The sequence below is a fragment of the Armigeres subalbatus genome, chromosome 1 (assembly GCF_024139115.2).
Source record: "Armigeres subalbatus isolate Guangzhou_Male chromosome 1, GZ_Asu_2, whole genome shotgun sequence".
NCBI classification, from domain to species: domain Eukaryota; kingdom Metazoa; phylum Arthropoda; class Insecta; order Diptera; family Culicidae; genus Armigeres; species Armigeres subalbatus.
In genome coordinates, this window is record NC_085139.1 from 208,889,691 (window position 1) to 208,908,677 (window position 18,987).

General features: G+C 45.2%; 3 protein-coding genes and 1 long non-coding RNA gene across 4 annotated transcripts; all 4 read right to left on the reverse strand.

Moving 5' to 3' along the window:
• Positions 1-7,597: 7,597 nt before the first annotated feature.
• LOC134206947 (sphingomyelin phosphodiesterase-like) lies at positions 7,598-9,609 on the reverse strand. The gene is given in 3 exon segments (XM_062682690.1): positions 7,598-7,933; positions 7,998-9,430; positions 9,495-9,609. Coding segments are annotated over 3 exon segments (1,884 nt in total).
• A 1,984-nt stretch (positions 9,610-11,593) lies between these two features.
• On the reverse strand, positions 11,594-12,640 carry LOC134206948 (uncharacterized). Its single transcript, XM_062682691.1, has one exon. The coding sequence runs from the start codon at positions 12,638-12,640 to the stop codon at positions 11,594-11,596; it is 1,047 nt and encodes a 348-aa protein (XP_062538675.1).
• A 459-nt stretch (positions 12,641-13,099) lies between these two features.
• LOC134206949 (uncharacterized) lies at positions 13,100-13,678 on the reverse strand. Its single transcript, XM_062682692.1, has one exon. It carries the CDS (start codon positions 13,676-13,678, stop codon positions 13,100-13,102), a length of 579 nt encoding a protein of 192 aa, XP_062538676.1.
• Positions 13,679-16,674: 2,996 nt separating this feature from the next.
• LOC134210320 (uncharacterized) lies at positions 16,675-17,009 on the reverse strand. Its single transcript, XR_009978819.1, has 3 exons — positions 16,917-17,009; positions 16,785-16,848; positions 16,675-16,726 (listed from the first exon to the last, which is right to left on the reverse strand). It is a non-coding gene; the product is annotated as an uncharacterized LOC134210320 (long non-coding RNA).
• Positions 17,010-18,987: the final 1,978 nt, after the last annotated feature.

Sequence of the window (18,987 nt, forward strand, 5' to 3'; positions counted from 1 at the left end):
CATCCCGTGGGCGTGTACGAGCTCAACACTGTGACGTACGGGACAAAGCCGGCGCCTTTTCTCGCAACACGTACGTTGAACCAGCTAGCGATGGATGAAGGAGGGCAGTACCCAATGGCTGCGAGGGCAACCACGGAGGGTACGTATATGGATGACGTAATCACGGGCGCGGATACGGAGGATGCCGCACGTAATCTATGTCAGGAACTCAACGAGATGATGTCAAAGGGAGGCTTCAAACTACGGAAATGGGCGTCCAATCATCCAATGGTGTTGAACGGAGTTCCTGCAGAGAATCTGGCGATTCATGTGTCGGAAGGAATTAACTTAGACCCGGATCCTGCTGTTAAGACATTGGGTTTGACTTGGTTGCCGGTATCCGACCAACTGAGGTTCCAGTTTTCCATTCCGGCTTGGAATTCAGCGACGCAACCAACCAAACGACAAGTTCTATCAGTGATCGCTAGTTTATTTGACCCTCTAGGACTACTTGGAGCCGCAATCACGACGGGGAAGATCCTGATGCAGGTTCTGTGGAAGATTCGAAACGACGAAAACCAAGCATTGGGCTGGGACCACCCACTCCCTTCGACGGTGGGTGAGCTGTGGCGGAAATATCATGAAGAACTACCCTTGCTCAACGATATTCGTGTCGATCGTTGCGTCATGGTTCCAAGAGCGACATCGATCGAGTTTGCTTTTGCTTTGCTTCTCCGATGCTTCTACCAAGGCTCAGTGTTGGTAGAATCATGCTCAAATCTAACTCACCGAAGCCTCATGCGCGAGCTGACTCACTTGCGATTCGGCATGGAGAGCATCGCGCATGAGTTTTTCACGATTTCGCTCCAAAAAGTGTCAAAACCCAATCGAAGCGTATTTTATGTTTACGTATGGATTTATTGTCTATTGTTTTGAGCAAAGAAAGTTATTCCGATGAATTTAAAGAAGGAGAATACGAAAAAATCACGCAATGATGTAAATCGCGAGTCGAATCATGGACGATTCTCTGGGCCATGAGTCGTGTGAGGTTTGCATCGCGCTTGATTTGAATCGTGGATGAGATTTGAGAATTTGAGTTTTTACCAACACTGCCAAGGCTTATGGCGGATGCGTCTATATCAGAAGTCATGATTTGGAAGGAAGGGTTGTGGTTCGGCTGCTGTCATCCAAATCCAAGGTTGCACCCTTGAAGACACAGTCTATTCCAAGGCTGGAACTGTGTGGTGCGTTGCTGGTGACGCAGTTATACGAGAAGGTTCGAGACTCGATTAGAACTCCAGCTCAACCATATTTCTGGGTTGATTCAACGTGCGTTCTGCGGTGGATACAAGCTTCACCAAACAACTGGACCACTTTCGGCGCGAATAGAGTCGCGAAAATCCAAAGCATCGCAGAATCATCACCATGGCGGCATGTTTCTGGCAAGGAGAACCTTGCGGATTTGATTTCAAGAGGCATTTCACCGAAGGATATCGTGGATAATGTTTTCTGGTGGGAGGGACCAGATTGGTTGAAGGAATCTTCGGATCACTGGCCTGCAGCTTCATTCTCATCAAGCTCAGAAGAGGCGGAGGAAGAAGGACGGCGTACAGCAATATGTGCAGTTTAGGGTGGTCGGTATTGGCCATTTTTGTCAAATATCGGTATTCGGTATTTGATGGAGTCAATACCGGTAATACCGGTAGAATACCGGTTTTTGTGAAAATTTCGAGTTGTAAAAGAAAAACGTTTGATTTGGTGTTTTGGATGACAAACAATATTTGTTCAATCAAAGTTAGTTGCATATTTCCGGGGATTAAACCACCCGACTTGGACAATGTTGTGTGAATTTACAATGTTGTGAAACCTCATATGCAAATATGTACGTTATGTGGAAGACATTGATTTGGAAAATGTATTGGAGGTAACCACTTTCCCTTCGATGGGACAATATTTGTTGACAATCTTCGAAACTTAAGTAGACATTACATACTGAGCGACTCATCTCCCAATCCGCATTGGATTTTGTTGGCAATGTTGCCGAAGTAGGACGAATGGGTCCAAAACGCAACGCTACAGTCTCTTCACAAGTTTTTCTCTAACCGATAAACCAGAAAAATATGAATAGAGGCATCTTCTTCGTACCGATCGTCAGATAGATCCCATACGCTTGCTTAATCAAAGTAGCTCTGGATCCCTCGAAGAAAATGGCAAAATCGTTTCTGATTAATTGCTTCACGGCAGAATTATTCAAAAAAGCTAAAAGATCGGCGTATTTGGATCGACTCTCTTGGATTTATTCCTTAAAATCATTGAAATAGTGGCGAAAATTTCTGTGTCTTGATTTGATAATAGTTCCAACGTAAATTGGAACGCCACGTCGGCTTCATATAGAGTGCAGAACTCACAGACCAGTACTTCCACAACAGCTTGATCTGGTTCGAGGGCTTGAATTATTTCATGGCATCAGAAACTAATTCAAATTATTTTCCGAATTCAGAACGGACATATTTTTGCAGAAAATCGTTTTTCACAGGGGATCTCCGGAAAAGCATTACTACGGCTCGTACCTTTTTCACAATTTCATACATTGCGGGAAAATTCTCGACTATATCAACAATGTTCATTGAAGAAAAAGTCATTCGCAGTTTGATACATGGCCAAGAGAATGAAGCAACAAGTATGATTAATGACGATGTTGATCGATTTTTGTTGTAGCGTAAACGTCGTCAATGATGCTTACTTGGGCAAAGTTACTCATGCGCACATTTAATTGTTGTATTTTTTGCTCGACGAGTCTTTACTGCTTGTAACCGAATATTTGCCCCATCTATGCTGGATTTCCTGTTTATATGGGACTGATATGCGATTACAGGCAGTTGAGCTGATATAAGTAGGTTAAATTTATTCGAGATTTTTGATACTGACAGCAAAATTTGAAATACCGAAAATATCGGTATTTTCCGTCCCTAATACCGGTATTTTCGGTACCCAAAATTGGCCGGTAATACCGGTATTACCGGTTTCGGTACTAGCGGTTAGACCACCCTAGTGCAGTTTCGGCGAACATGGAATTCAACGATTGGTACTTGGAGAAGTTTGCGTCGTATTCAGATTTGATTCGGAGGACATCTATTTGGTTGCGCCTGATGAAACTACTGAAAAATCCGCAGACCAGGGCGTCGTCCGAGTTTATATCAGCACAAGAGCTTAGAGAAGCTGAATTTGTCATCGTTCGGCGTATCCAGCAGGAAGTTTTTGCCGATGAGTGGAAGGCACTTTCCAAGGGGGAACCCGTGTCGAGAAAATCTCCACTCCGGTGGTTCAATCCTCATATTTCTGAGGAACAAGTCATCTGAATCGGAGGGCGGTTGAGCTACTCCGCAGAACGGGAAGCTACAAAACATCCGATGGTTCTTCCTGCTAGACACAAACTAACCCGGATGATTCTGAAACACTACCACCTGCAACTTCTACACGCAGGTCCACAGTTGCTTCTCGGAGTTGTTCGTCTAAAATTTTGGCCGCTAGGTGGAAGGAGCGTAGCACGATACATCGTTCATCAATGCCTGAAATGTTTTCGTGCAAAACCGACCCCGATACAGCAGTTCAGGGGAGAGCTGCCCGCACCAAGAGTCACCGTGTCGAGACCATTTTCGCAGACCGGTGTGGACTATTTCGGTCCGTTTCATGTGAGACCCGTTCCTCGACGACCAACAGTGAAGGCCTATGTTGCTGTTTTTATTTGTATGTGTACAAAAGCCATCCATTGGGATCTGGTATCGGACCTGAGTACTGATCGGTTCCTACAAGCTCTTCATCGCTTCATCGGCAGACGTGGAAGGTGTCGGGATATCTATTCTGACAATGGGACCAATTTTGTTGGCGCTAAGAATCAGATGAAGGATTTCATGAAGCTGTTGCAGAGTTCAGCCCATCGGGAAAAAATAAGTAGAGAGTGCGCTGAGGAAGGAATACATTGGCATTTTAGTCCGCCAAGTGCACCTTATTTTGGAGGACTGTGGGAGGCGGCTGTTCGTTCGGCCAAAAACCATTTGGTCAAAGAGGTTGGAGCTACACCAATATCACCAGAAGATTTCAACACTCTTCTAGTACAGGTTGAAGGTTGTCTCAACTCGAGACCATTGACAAACATGTCAGAAGATCCCACTGACCTCGAACCACTAACACCAGGCCATTTTCTAGTTGGTTCCTCGCTGTAATCAATTCCTGTACCAAATCTAGAGGATATACAATTGAATCGCTTGAGTAGATACCAATTAATACAAAGGATGCTACAAGATTTTTGGCGAAGGTGGCGCAGGGAATACCTGTGTCAGTTGCAGGGAAGATTTAAGCGCTGGAAGCCGGCCGTCAAGATTGAGGTTGGCAAACTTGTGGTAGTTCTTGATGAGAATTTGCCACCGATGAAATGGAAAATGGGTAGAATAATCGGATTGCACCCCGGCGACGACGGAGTTATACGAGTCGTCACGCTTAAAACTGCCACCGGAGTGATGAAACGGGCAGTTGAGAAATTATGTCTTCTTCCAACACCAATTGAAGATCCGCAGCATCAAGCATAGGAATACACTGCATTCATCCAAAATTCTTCCAAACCTTCCTTCCAGAAAAGGATTCTCTATTTTTCTTTTCAGAAATCGGATATTTCTGGGTGGGTGAGGATGTCTGAGACAGAAACGTTCCCATCAAACTACAACCCTTCATCCAATCCCAAATTGCACTGCTCTGACCTACATTTGGCAAGAGGTTGCAGCAATTGTTTCGACATCATCGGACGGGCGAGTGGAAGGTCAAAAAGAAATAGTAGTGATCTCTTCGATGCTGTTGATATACGGAACATCAGCTGCTGCTGTACGTGGCTGTGTATCTATTGCGATAATCGTTTTTGAGTAGGTAAGAGATATAGCCGACTCTCACAGGAGCCGAAACAATATCATCGCATGGATCGATCGAGGTTGTGTGATGACCATTAGGTATAGGGCTACAGGCTAATTAGCAATTTAACGATCACCTACCATTGTGTGGAGGCTGCGCGGGAATTCGCAATTTCCATTACGTGTTTTGTGTCTAGTAGTAAGCAAAAATAAATGTTAGAATGTAAGCCGAAATCTAAGTGTTTGATGTATTAGAATAAATGTAGTGCTAGTAAATTGTGTTTCCCTAAAATGTGTGTTTGAATAGTCTAAGTGCGGAAGAACATTACGGACATTGCGATGTAGCAGGATTGGAATTGGACAGGAATTGTGTTTGTTAATCCTGGACTTGTGCGAGTGTTGGAGGGCCTTTAGAGAAGACTATCGAAGGCAAGTGATTATTTTGTGTGGTTCCCCAACACTGTCCGACATTCTGGCTACGTGCCCGGCCCACCGCAGTCGTCTGATTTTCGCGGTGTGAGCGATGGATGGTTCTCTCAACAGGTGATGCAACTCGTGGTTCATTCGCCTCCTCCACGCACCGTCCACCATCTGCACCCCACCATAGATGGTACGCAGCACTTTCTTTTCGAAACTCAAAGTGCGCGTTGGTCTCGTCCAGGTCTCGTGTCCTTAGAGGAATACCGGTCTAATGAGCGTTTTGTAGATTGTCAGTTTGGTACGGCGGCGAACTCTATTCGATCGGAACGTCTTCCGGAGTCCAAAATACGTACGATTTCCAGCCACTATGCATCTCCGAATGTCTCTACTGGAATCATTTACGGCAGTCACCAATGAGCCCAAGTACATACATTCTTCTACCACCTCGATTTCGTCACCACCGATGCAAACTCGCGGTTTGCCTTCTCTTGAGCCTCTTCCTGTCATGTACTTCGTCTTCGACGTGTTGATGACTAATCCGATCCGCTTAGCTTCCCTATTCAGTCTGATGTAGGTTTCCTCCATCTTCTCAATGTTACGTGCCATAATATCAATGTAGTCGGCGAAGCCAAATAGCTGGACGAACTTATTGAAAATTGTACCACTCGTGTTAATCCATGCTCTTCGTATTATCCCTTCAAAGCGATGTTGAATAGCAGACACGAAAGACCATCACCTTGCCGTAACCCTCTGCGCGTTTCGAAGACACTCGAGAATGTCCCTGAAACTCGAACTACGCACATCCCGATCCATCGTCGCTGGGATCAACCGTGTCAGTTTATCCGGAAAACCGTGTTCGTGCATTAGTTGCCATAGCTGGTCCCGATCGATTGTATCATATGCGGCTTTGACGTTGATGAATAGATGATGTGTGGGCACGTTGTATTCGCGGCATTTCTGCAGTACTTTGGCAAATGGCGAACACCTGGTCCGTGGTGGAGCGTTCGCCCATAAAACCCGCCTGGTATTGCCCGTGAACACTCTTGCAATTGGTACTAGTCGACGGCATAAAATTTGGGAGAGTACCTTGTAGGCGGCGTTCTGCAATATGATTGCGTGGTAGTTGCTACAATCCAGCTTATCGCCCTTTTGTAGATGGGACACACGACACCATCCATCCGTCCTGCGACAAAACTTTCTCCTCCCAAATTTAGGTAATGACCCAGTGCAGCGCTCTAGCCAGTGCCCCAGCACCGTGTTTAAATAGCTCTCCAATATGAGGTGAACCGGTCAAGGGCCGAAAACCTCATTAATAAAGACATAAAAAAAAAAAGAAAAAAATAGCTCTCCTGGTCAACCCCAGGGGCTTTGTTGTTTTTCAGCCGGCCAATATCCTTCTGGATTTCTTGGAGATCCGGAGTTGGTAAAATTATGTTTTGCGCTCGTGCTCGCAGGTTCATCACCATACCGCCATCTTTGTCTGCCACATCGCCATTCAGATGTTCTTCGTAGTGCTGCCGCAACCTTTGGATCACCTCACGCTCTTTGGTAAGAGGGTTCTCGTTTATGATCTAACACTGATCTTGCATTTGGTAGCAAATGGTCTCTACGTGGCACGTCCGGTGCAAAGGTGCTGACGTTCATCTTCCCAATATTACTTTTCGAGACGAATGAAGCCTGGGACGCCTAAAAGATGCTAAATACTGGGTAACGGACGGTACGTTTGCTACAGTACCATGTTTGTTCCGGCAACTCGTCACTCCATGTTTATGGGAGTATCGGGCCAACACATCAGCGGACCGTTCCGCTAGTTTTGATTTTGATGACTTCCAAGAAATCGTTATATCGGAAAGTATGGGAAGAAATCATTGAAGCATCATGTATGTTCTGATACAAACTTCAAAATGTAACATAAGAATTAATACGCAAAGAATAGGCTTTTAAACTATAAGTTAATGGCATTGTGGCGTTAAATTGTTGACTCAGTGTAATCTGTTTAGATGTAAGTTAAACAAAAGGAATGAAATGAATGCATAACACCCCCCTTCCTACATACTTTTCCTTTCTTGACCCTCCCATCATTATTATAATTGTATGAAAATAGTTATACCAAATTTGGTTGAAATCGGTCGATGGGTTCAGTAGTTATGTTGGAACTTACGTTCAAATATACATGCCAATATTGAGATTCTTACAAATCAATTAAAATTGATATTATTTTGACAATAGGAATTCCGTTTACATGATTGAAGTACAGCGCTCAGACTACTTTATTTCCATTATCAGTTATAACAACCGTTTTACGTATTGCGGAATGTAGCCACCAGTTCGTTGCACTTTCGATCATCGTTGGCCTCATTGGTGACGATTTCGCAGAGATGATTTAGCAAGCAGTCGCCATCGCAGCCTTGCTGAAGGAACGGATCGCCGCGCTTCACCTTCAGCTGCCAGTAGCGGTGCAGTTCCGATGAACTCGTTCCGAAGCGACGTGCCAAGCCATCAAGCGATGCGGGAGACACATTGGAAATACTGAAATCGCTTGCGAAGGAGTAGAGTGGTGTCCACAGGGGGTTCCTAGTCGGGTGCTGGTTCGCTTCGGTCAGGTTGAAGTAGTACGATTCGAAATCGGTGACTTCCTGTAAGTTTCAATTAATGACTGGGTGTGAATTTTCAGATTCAGGGTTATTACCGAATACTTACATAAGTTTGTGGATTGACATAGTAAACGACGTAGTTGGGATTGAAATTACTGTACGGAACTGTACCCCCTCCATTGAATGCCACATTGATGGCATGTTATGGGTTAGCTGCGGAGTAGAATATGTTGAACTCGTCAGCGTGTGTATGACCGTGGAAGTGTGCCTGGACGGTGTTCCAGAAGCGGTCCAAAATACGACGGTACTGCCGTGCCCATGTAATAAAGCTGGTTCCACCTCCGATTGGAATGTGAGCTAAGATGTGAACCTTCTCGCCGGCTCTTTCCGCTTCCAGCAGAGTATCGTGCAGCCATTGCAGCTGACCGCGGAGGTATGCCGGATCGTAAAGGATCCACCAGTTGAAAGTGTAGGCATCGTTATTGTTCAGAGCTATAATACGGAAACCGGTGCGCACCAACACAGTATAGTACCCTCCTTGCAGGATAGTCTGCCTCGTGGCTGCTGGAAGCCAGCTTGACCATTGGTCAGCAACCAGTTCGTAGACCCAGCTTGGAGAGAATTCAGGAATGCCGATGTGGCTTGGGGCAAACACATTTGTCGGTGTGATCTCGTGGTTTCCAAGTACGTTATACACCGGTTTGGTTCCGAAGACGGATTTCAGCAGATTATTGGTGAGAGTAATTGATTGAATGTTTCCATCAATTGTCGTCTCCCATGATCCATGATCAACGATATCTCCAGTATGGTAAACGTACGCGGCATCCGGGTGACTTCGTCCAGCTTCACGAACCGCGTTTTCTACTGCCTTCCATGGTGAATCACAATCGCGATAGTCACCCCATTCTCCTGCTCCATCTTCCGGATTTGCGGGAATGCCTTGCCCTACGCGACAGCAACACGGTTCACCACAGACTGCGTTGTAACCTGTACGGTAGTGTGGATCGTAGTGCAAATCAGTCAAATGAATAATCTTCAAATCGTTGGCTCCACGATTTGCTCCAGCTTTGGAAGACGTAATGGGAGTGCCACCTGCAGCTACATCAATAGTCCAATCCAAGAATTCGCGATCTTCCAGCACGCATGCCCCCATTTGGAAAATCACTCCACAGATGGTTTGAGCCGTCAAACTGGGTCGGTTATCGACGATGTATAGCATGATGTCGATGTTTTTGTCAATGACCTTGACACAATTTTCCGGAAGCAGGATTCCCAAAGTATCACACGTGGATGCAGCTTGAGCAGCGATACGGTCTCGATCCCAGTTCAAGACTCGACGGTATGCCAAATAGGTGGTAACCAGTGCTCGGCAAGCCGTACACTCCGTAGTCTGGTAGGGAATCGGGTGGTTATCCAACTCCTGTCGGAACATCTCCGGCTTCTGGCGAAGGTGTTCGAACATTTCCTCGAGCCGGTCCGACTTGACACCACTCTCCGTGTACTTCAAATGCTCGGTTAAGAATTCCTTCTCAAATCGTTCTAATCGAGTAAATGCACTGACTGTACGTTTTGTTATAAAGCGCAAACATCACATCATACTTACCATTGAACTTTTTCTGCTGTTTCACCAACTTGTTGTAGTTTTCCGGTTTGACCTGGTAGGCCCAACAATTCCCAAGCACCAAGGCCAGCAGGCACAGGCTCTTCAGCGAAATCATTTCCTCCTATGAGTATGGCTTGGCTCGGCCTGATCCGATCAAACGTGCAATCGACACAAAATCCCTTTACTTTCCCGAAAATTGAAATCAATTAGCGACAGTGCATTGGGAGAAATGCCTGTTCAGCTGTTAACATCCCACTGGCAGTGGCTTTTATATACTTTTGATGCCTGCTATAAGCACCAATTTTGATTTCAAGCTTTATCAGCTTTATGATGCGATCACATATCTTGATGATATTGCCACAAGGGTCACAGTTCCCTTGCGGCGGGTGCAGATGGCACACGAAACGAACGGTTCCTCCTAGTAGCGACTCGCGTAGTAACATCTCAGGTAGTAACCGGTACCGCAAGCCTGTTTTTGCTACACCATGAATGTTTACATTTTTTACACTCTTTATCGATTCGGTAAAGATAGCGCCATCGATTTTTCAATGGAAACTTTATTTTTATATGGAACTCTTCTGAAACATTACTTAATAAGAAAGCGGCACCAAACACGGTCGAATGGTATTTGTTTAGAATTATTAGAAAGCTTATGAGTGTCTCTGGGATGTCCCTTAGCCTGACTCAGGATATGTAAAGTTGTCGAGTTCTACGGGGCTCTCCCCAGGAATTGGATGAGAAAATCAATATTTCCAGCTTAATCGCTTGTGGAATAAGCTGGCGCATTTGATTTGAAGCCCAACCACATAGGAAAATTCACCTCCGTAGCTCTTTCGTTCTAGAAATTGGTTCGGTATGCACGATTTAGCTCAGAATTGCAACAAAGGTAGTTCATATGTTGAAGATCAATTCCACAAAATAATATACTATAAATAATTGAACTTTATTTATAGTTTTCGTTGATTTATTGAGAGTTGGATTGTGTGCTTTGGAACTCTTAATGAATCAACCGAAAACTATAAAAAAAAAAGTTCATAATTATGAGTTAATTTATATTATTTTGTGAAATTGGCCTTTAACAAATGGGGCACCTTTCAACGCTTTTCACTTACACAGTCATTATACTACCGCCATCGGGGGTGACAATGGGTCTGGGGGTGAAAACGGGTCATCGCTCTCACCGGCAGCCTGGAGGTCGTAGTGCAAAATCGTTCAAAAGGTCTCTTATTGCCCTCTAAGGTCTCTTCTTGCCCTCAGATACATTCAATATATTCTACAAGGTTTCTAAGTAGTTGAAACAGTGACCCATTCTCACCCCCATTTGACCCGACGACGGTACTAATACTACGCTTTGTAGGGAGTAATACGAAGGGCAGGGATTGACACGAGTGGTACGATTTTCACGAAGTCCGTCCAGTTATTTGGCTTCGCCGACGACATTAATATCATGGCACGTAACTTTGAGAGGATGAAGGAAGCCTACATCAGACTGAAAAGCGAAGCTAAACGGATTGGACTAGTCATCAACACGTCGAAGACGAAGTACATGATAGGAAGAGGCTCAAGAGAGGTCAATGTAAGTCACCCACCAGGTGTTTCTATCGGTAGTGACGAAATCGAGGTGGTTGAAGAATTTGTGTACTTGACCGCCGATAACGATACCAGCAAAGAAATTCAGAGACGCATCATGACAGAAAATCGTACTTTGGACTCCGCAAAACGCTCCGATTGAATAGACTTCGCCGCCGTACCAAACTGACTATCTACAAAACGCTTATTAGACTGGTAGTTCTCTACGGGCACGAGACCTGGACGATGCTCGTGGAGGACCAGCGCGCACTGGGAGTTTTCGAAAGGAAAGTGATGCGTACCATCTATGGTAGGGTGCAGATGGCGGACGGTACGTGGAGGAGGCGAATGAACCACGAGTTGCATCAGCTGTTGGGAGAACCATCCATCGTTCACACCGCGAAAATCGGAAGACTGCCTTGGACCGGGTACGTAGCCAGAATGTCGGACAGTAATCCGGTGAAAATGGTTCTCGACAACGATCCGACGGGAACAAGAAGGCGAGGTGCACAGCGGGCAAGGTTGATCGATCAGTTGGAGGACGTTTGTTGAAGGTACTCCGGGTACCAGCGGGCCCAGATGTTCTGGAGATGCTTCTGGACCACATCGTAAGCTTCCAGATAATTATCAGGAATCCCACGAAAATCAGCATCAGGTACCGCTTGAAGGTTGGCTTCGACGTGAAAATGTCCTGGAGCTAGGACCTCTAGACCGGACGGTTCACTTGACATCGGAGTCAGCGGACGGGAATTGAGGCACATTTCGACCTGTGCCAGTAGAGTCAACATCTGTTCATAGGCAATGTTTGTGTTGCCTACTATTTTCAGGAGGTGCTTCTTCGCTGCCGTGACTGCAGCCTCCCAAAGGCCGCCAAAGTGCGGTGCACGTGGTGGAATAAACTTCCACCGAAACTCGTTCTTCGCACACCAATTGAAGATCAGATCCCGATCGTTGCTGTCTACCTTCAGCATCTGGTAGATACGGTTTAGTGCGTGTGACACACCCTTGAAAGTTGACGCATTGTCCGAGTGCAGCTCGGCAATTCTTCCTCTTCGAGCAACCACACGACGGAGGGTTGCCAGGAAAGCAGCTGTAGTGAGGTCGCAAACAAGCTCGATGTGGACGGCTCTCGTGACGAAGCAAACGAAAATTGCCACGTAGGCCTTGGTTGTAGACCGATTGCGGACGGTTGCCTTCAGCAGAAATGGTCCACAGTAGTCGACTCCACAGACGGAGAATGGACGAGTTGGTGAGACTCGCGATGCCGGAAGATCTGCTGTGCTCTGCTGGCCTAGTGTGGGCTTGCTACGAAAGCAAGTGTGACAATGGTGGAAAACGGAATTGGACAAATTTCTGCCGCCAAGAATCCAAAACTTCCGGCGCAATGTGGCTAGCATGAGTTGCGGCCCTGTGTGCAGTAGCTTCAAGTGAAAGAAACTAGCCAGCAGAGTCGACAGCGGGTGTTTGGCAGAGAGTACGATAGGATGCTTGACGTAATCGAAGAGTGTGGCGTTCAGCAACCGGCCACCGACGCGAATAATGCGATCTTCGTCGATGTATGGCTTCAGCCACTTCATGGCGGATGATTTGATGACTGATTCACCACTGAGATCTCTGCAGGAAACGACTGTTGTTGAGATAGCCGACACAGATGAAGTTCAGCACGTTGCAATTCTTCGGTGGAGACTGGAGAAACGGTATCGTTGCAAATGCTGAGTTGGTGGTAGCTGTCTGCGTCGGTTCGGCGTAGTACTGCGCGTGCTCGCAAGGATTGCAGGTATCGTAAACAGAATGCAATAACGCGACGAAGCTTGGAGAAACTGGAGTAGCGTGCGAACAGATTGTCGTGGAAATCGTTCTGAATGACGCTCAATGCAACGTGTGACACATTGCGTTCTTCGGCGGTAGTATCTGCTACTTCTTCAGCGGGAATGGTATTTGGCCAGTGATCTGGATCTAGTGACAACCAGATTCGGCCGTTTCACCAGCGCTTGTATTGTAGCATGCCGACAGGGTTGAGTCCACGTGAAATATCGTCAGCTGGGTTCGGTCGAGTGCTGGATTTGTGACACTCGGTTCGCTACGAAAGCCTTCCAACGGCTTGGTGGAGATCGTAGCCAATGAAGAACGGAATTGGAGTCCGTACAGAAATAAGCAGGTGGTGAAATCTTTAAGGCGAAGATCACCTTCTCGTACAGCTGCGTTGATAGTCGTGCAGCACGGAGTTCCAGCCGGGCAATGGAATGTCGACTGCTTAACGGCGCGACCTTTGATTTTGCCGTCAGTAGCTGAACATATACTCCGCCACTGGTTTCTGCTCGTACGTAGCAACAGGATCCGTAAGCTCCTTGAGAGGCGTCGACGAAGAAGTGGAGTTGGAGATTGATGGCGTTTGGAAGCGAAACACATCGTGGGACACGAACTTCGCTCGGTAATTGTAGAGTGCTGTGAAACGCCTTCCACTGCTCCTGTATCTTGGTTGGGAGTGCTGTATCCCACTCGCAGGCCTCTCCATTCTGCTTAAGTGCCCATAAACGCTGCATGGAGAGTTTGGCTACCACAATTGTAGGACCCACGAGACCAAGTGGGTCGAAGATTTGCGCGATGTAAGACATCACTTTTCGCTTTGTCAGAACTATGGCCGGCGGGGGTAGCTAGACGTTGAACCGTAATGCGTCGGTTCTCGGCTCGCACACGAGCCCCCGAGTCGAAACGGCTAAATCTTCCGAAGGAACTTCCGGAACATTCGATACCCATTTCTTAATTGAGAAGCCTGCAGTCTTCAGCATCGATGTTACTTGTTGCCTCACTTTAATTGCAGCTTCTACGTCATCAGTTCCCGAAAGGAAATCATCAACGTAGAAATCGTAAATGGCTGGATCCACTGCAGCGGGAAACTGGTGCCCATTGTCGCGTGCAATCTGCTGCAGAGTCCTCGTTGCAAGGTACGGAGCAGACGCGGTGCCGTAAGTCACCGTCTGCAGCTCGTAGGTGGAAATACGGTCATTAGAGTTGGTCCGGAAGCGAATCAGCAGGAATTTTCGTTCTTCCGGAGAGTGGAGCATCTGCCGATACATTTTCTCCACGTCGGCGACAATAGCGACGCAGCGAATGCGGAAACGCAGCACGATGGAGAGGAAATCCTCCTGAACGACTGGTCCAACCAAGAGTATGTCGTGCGTCCCAAGTACAAGCGTAATTGTCGGCTTCGATATCGACTGACTCGTAGGGCTTCTTTGCGTTCCCTTCTAGAGACCGTAAAAGGTATTGCAGTTTAACGACCGTTGGTATGTCCGCATTGGCGTGAACCATGGACGAAAATGTATCACGGAACGACAACCAACGTGAGAAATCGCCATTGAAACGTGGGAGGTCGATCTGCGGTAAGCGGAGGTGAAAGTTGTTTGGTGGAGCGGCAAACGAAGCGTTCAGTTGCGCTTGATTACCTTCGGTGGGGAGTTTCGAAAGCAGGAATCCTTTCGCTGTGCAGTAGAGTGATTCAAATTTTGACTTTTTTGCTCCCCCATGCTTAAACGATTGCATTTGCCTTTTTATTGACCCACCTAAATTTTTAGCTAATTTGGAAGTAAATTGAGTGAGCACGCGTGGTTTGAAGTTTGAATGAAAATTGCTATGAAAACAGTAACTTTCATGGAAAACTGTTCCCCAACGCTTCCCTTTAAGCTCTAAAAACATATGAGCTCATCGGCAATATAAGAAATTTTACAAGGAAACAGGCCGTTTTTGTTGCGAAACGATTTGATGATCACAAGAAAAGTTATTAGGGAAATACTGAATCGTGGGAAATTCAATTTAACACGTAAAAGAATAACATCAATATCAATAATGAGCATTCTTGTTTTCTTCATAACTTTGCTTCCAAACGAGAAATCGCTTCGCAACAACAACTGCCTTTCAGCTTGAGAAGTATTCTGTGTAGGCAATGTGTTGATTATATTTAAATAGTTCATGGGTCACCTCACGGAACGGTCTTCTACATAAGGGTCAGTTGTCACAGTAATTTCCATACAAACTTCAAATGACGTGTGCACAGTCAAATTACATCCAAAATTGCTGAAAATTTAGGAGCATTATTAAAATGGCAAAGGTAATCGTTTAAGCATCGGGGAGCAAAAAAGTCAAAATTTGAATCACTCTACTGTGCAGTATCGATGCTCGAAATCTACTCTTTCGGCAAGGTGTGTCTCCAGATCTTCACTATCTAGTCGCTCGATGGTGTTCTAAACCTTCGCAAACGCAGCATTCACTTTGTCTAGAGAGTCGATTCTCACTTGTGCTTGGCACCTATCACGCACTGGATCGAAATCGACGATGAATTTCTCAACCGCTTTACGCATAGCGATCAAAGATTGCCGCTGGACCACCTTCTCCGCGAGGATTTTCTCTTCGTTAGGCGGCATTGTCGGCGAGCACACAAACACGGAGTACGTACGGAAACGGTAGCAAATCGAAACGGGTCTCCTTCCCGGCGCGAGCTACTCGTTTCTTTTCGAAACCGAACCGAGGCGAACACACAATCGAACGAATCAGATCCTTTCCGTCGCGTTGTATTGGCCTTCGCGACAAAGAAATCGACGGGAAAAGTTTCCCACCAATTGCTACAATGACTTGAACAAATCGAAAAAAGTCACCCAACTTTCTTCAACCAAATGAAGTGAATTCAATTTGGTTGGAATTATCTTTCAATTTAATTGCAACCACAAGCCACATGCATATAACTGGAACTGACTCACCGGATTGTTGTTGCAGATGGTCGCTCCATTCCTTGTAGTGATATTAGCTTCACCACACACCGGCAGCTAACAGCTTGCCGCTCTCTGTTTGTTTCTCTTCTTAAAAACTATACGGAATATTCTGAGCGTCAAAACTTGCTGTCACATACTCAAGTTTGTTAGCCTTGATGTCCAAATTGAAAAAATATGCAGTCAAGATCTTTAACAAAAAACGAGCAAGGGTAATGTTTTTAAAATAACCGCGAGTAGACGTAGGACTTGTATAAACGTAACGTATTTACATTTAACTTCTAACTTTTGAATCTATGGAGTTTGATTATAGGCATTGATATTGGAAACGACAACTTCCATGCTGTGTAGAATTATTAGCAATTTATTTATTTTCAAAACTTCTGGAAATAAAACTAATTATTAAATACATAATCATAATTGCTTTGTTTCTAACTACTCGGCTCTTATCTACTCTAGCAAATGTAGGGCATTCATAGATTTCTTATTGATGATAGTATTTAAAGTTTAAAAAATCTATTATTAAAATTTTCAGACTTGGGCAAAATATGCTATTTTATGGGAACTGTCCCGTTTTCCATCTCATTGAACATATATTCATCTTATCGCCAAACAAAGAAATACAGCACCAATTTCGTTGCTTTATATTGCTAACATGCGCGCTTACTGCTGAAAAAATCAAAATAAGAAACAAGTCAAGGAGCAGTAACCCTACTGTTGGGCGGTAGGGTTTGGTTTCGATTGCAAAGGGGCATGTGGAGTTCAGTGGGCTCTGACGTAGCGCAATCAACACTCCCCCTCGCAACATTCTGATCCTTCTTACAGAATTTTGTAAGAAGGTAGGGTTTGGGCGGTAGGGTTTGGATGATTTTGTTAATTTATTGTAGAATTACAAAATTCCTGTAGATACAAATGAGCTTTAGTATCAATTTTACTGTTATCTGTAATCTAGACTTACTGTAGTGTACGCTACCACTCAACTAGGTTTTCTGTTTGAATACTCTTTTTGGATCAACTGACGTCTGTAATTTAGATAAACCCAATTTGTTTAAATTTACTTGCTCAATGGATTTCATTCAAATTTGCTCACCTATATTTAAATACATAAAACCCGTCGGCTCGTGGAGATAGGGATTAATCAAATTCAATTCTTTAACTAGACTATAAATATATAATATTTTAGTTATGAGTGAGACAAAAAAACTATGGGTAAGCTAACCTCACCACTTATAAATAACCAGATAGTGTTTATAACTCAGATTGGGATAGAGGGAAATCATCAGCAATATCTGTAATCACGGTTATAGGAATAGTTAGCATAATACAGCATAGCACATCAATTTCACAATTTTCACCTAACTAGCTTCTACTTAGCACTGGCAAATACAAAATAAATATTGAAGGGATTATTTTACGAATTCATCTGCTTTCCTATTTCGATTGGCAATGTATTCTATAATAATGAGCTATCGGTATCTGCTGTTCGACTCTCCTCATCACGGCCCTAGCTGTCAATCTCTTTGCTCTACGTCTACATTTTCGATCGTCTCATGAACAGTTCTTTCGATAGGTATGGGTGCAACTACAGTCGTGATTCAGTTTCGATTGCAAAGGGGCATGTGGCGTTCAACGGGCTCTGACGTAGCGCAAACAACACTCCCCTCGCAATGCAACATTGGGAAGCTGCATTCTTATTAACGGTTACGTCGAGCACAGCGAGCTTCACAGTAGGCCGCTCGTAGATTCCGCTGGCTGTTTGCACTGTGGCACTCCTTACCTGTCCATCCGACCCCTGCATAATCCCAATTACACGACCTTTGGGCCAGGTGTTTCGCGGAGAATTTGGGTCAACGACGATCACAATGTCATTGACAGCTATGGGCTTCGTTTTCATAAACCATTTGGTCCTACGAGTGATGGATGGAAGGTAATCTCGGAGCCACTGTTTCCCGAATTAGTTAGCTAAAGTTTGTGATAGCTTCCAGCAGTTCTTAAGCACCTTCGAGTTATCGTCAAACGGAACCCCGGATCTCATTCCATTACTTGATCCCAGTAGAAAATGGTTAAGAGTTAATACAGGTGACTGATCGTCGTCAACAAGAATACAGGTTAGCGGGCGAGAGTTTACAATGTTCTCGATCTCCGCAAGCAGGTTTTCGAGAACTTCATTGGATAACCTTCGGTTCGATTTTAGCTTTGAAAGGTTTTTCTTTACCGCTCCCACGCCCCTCCTATGTGAGGGAAAGTAGGAGGAATGAAGCTCCAAGAAGTATGAGAAGAAGTGAACTCTGCTTCCATCCGCTCATGATCCAGGTTTGAAATAGCAACATTTAGCTCTTTGATTGCTCCCTGAAAGTTCGTACCTCTGTCGCTGTATATGACAGCTGGTACACCCCTTCTAGCCATGACGTTTCTTAGTGCCATTATACATGAATCAGTAGTCATAGTGTGAACGATTTGCAAGTGGATGGCGCGAGTGGTTAAGCAGGTGGCAAGAAGTACCCAACGTTTTTCGAGACGGCGTCCAAGGGTGATCGCGATGGGTCCAAAGTAGTCCACCCCCATATAAGTAAACGGACGAGCATATGCAGCCAAGCGAGGTAAAGGAAGGTCGCCCATAGCTGGTGGTTGCGGACGTGCCCGATCGTTCTTGCATTGTTGACATAATTGGCGAGCTTTATTGTAGGTTGTCTTTAGACGAGAAATACTGTATCGTTGTCGCAACTCATTAACAACTGTGCTGTGGTTTTGATGATGGTACTTGGTATGATAATGAGATATAATAAGATGAGTGATGGAATGATTCCATGGGAGTATAATTGGATTCACTGCATCCGGATGTACAAACACGAAGTACACCGTTTTCATCGTGGAATGGACCTAGATGATAGATAGGACTGCTTCTGGGTATCGTTACTGCGGAGTTTTTGTTTTCTTGCACGTTTCACAGCACTGCCACTTCGTCGGAGTAGGAACTTCTTTGCGCGATCCGGTACACGTAATTTTCAGCCGTATTAAATTCACACATCGTCAACGATCCAACTATCCTTTTCCGTCCTTATATTCTTAATGAACCGGAACACGTATGCAGTACGACGAAGCAGTAAAATCCATTTAGACACTATTTGGTAATCGATGATTGACTCCATGATTGACTTGAT

What these genes read in the sequence shown, in the direction of transcription:
- LOC134206948 (XM_062682691.1), bottom strand. Translation starts at nt 12,640, where the DNA reads ATGAAGTGGCTGAAGCCATACATCGACGAAGATCGCATTATTCGCGTC.
- LOC134206949 (XM_062682692.1), bottom strand. Translation starts at nt 13,678, where the DNA reads ATGTCTTACATCGCGCAAATCTTCGACCCACTTGGTCTCGTGGGTCCT.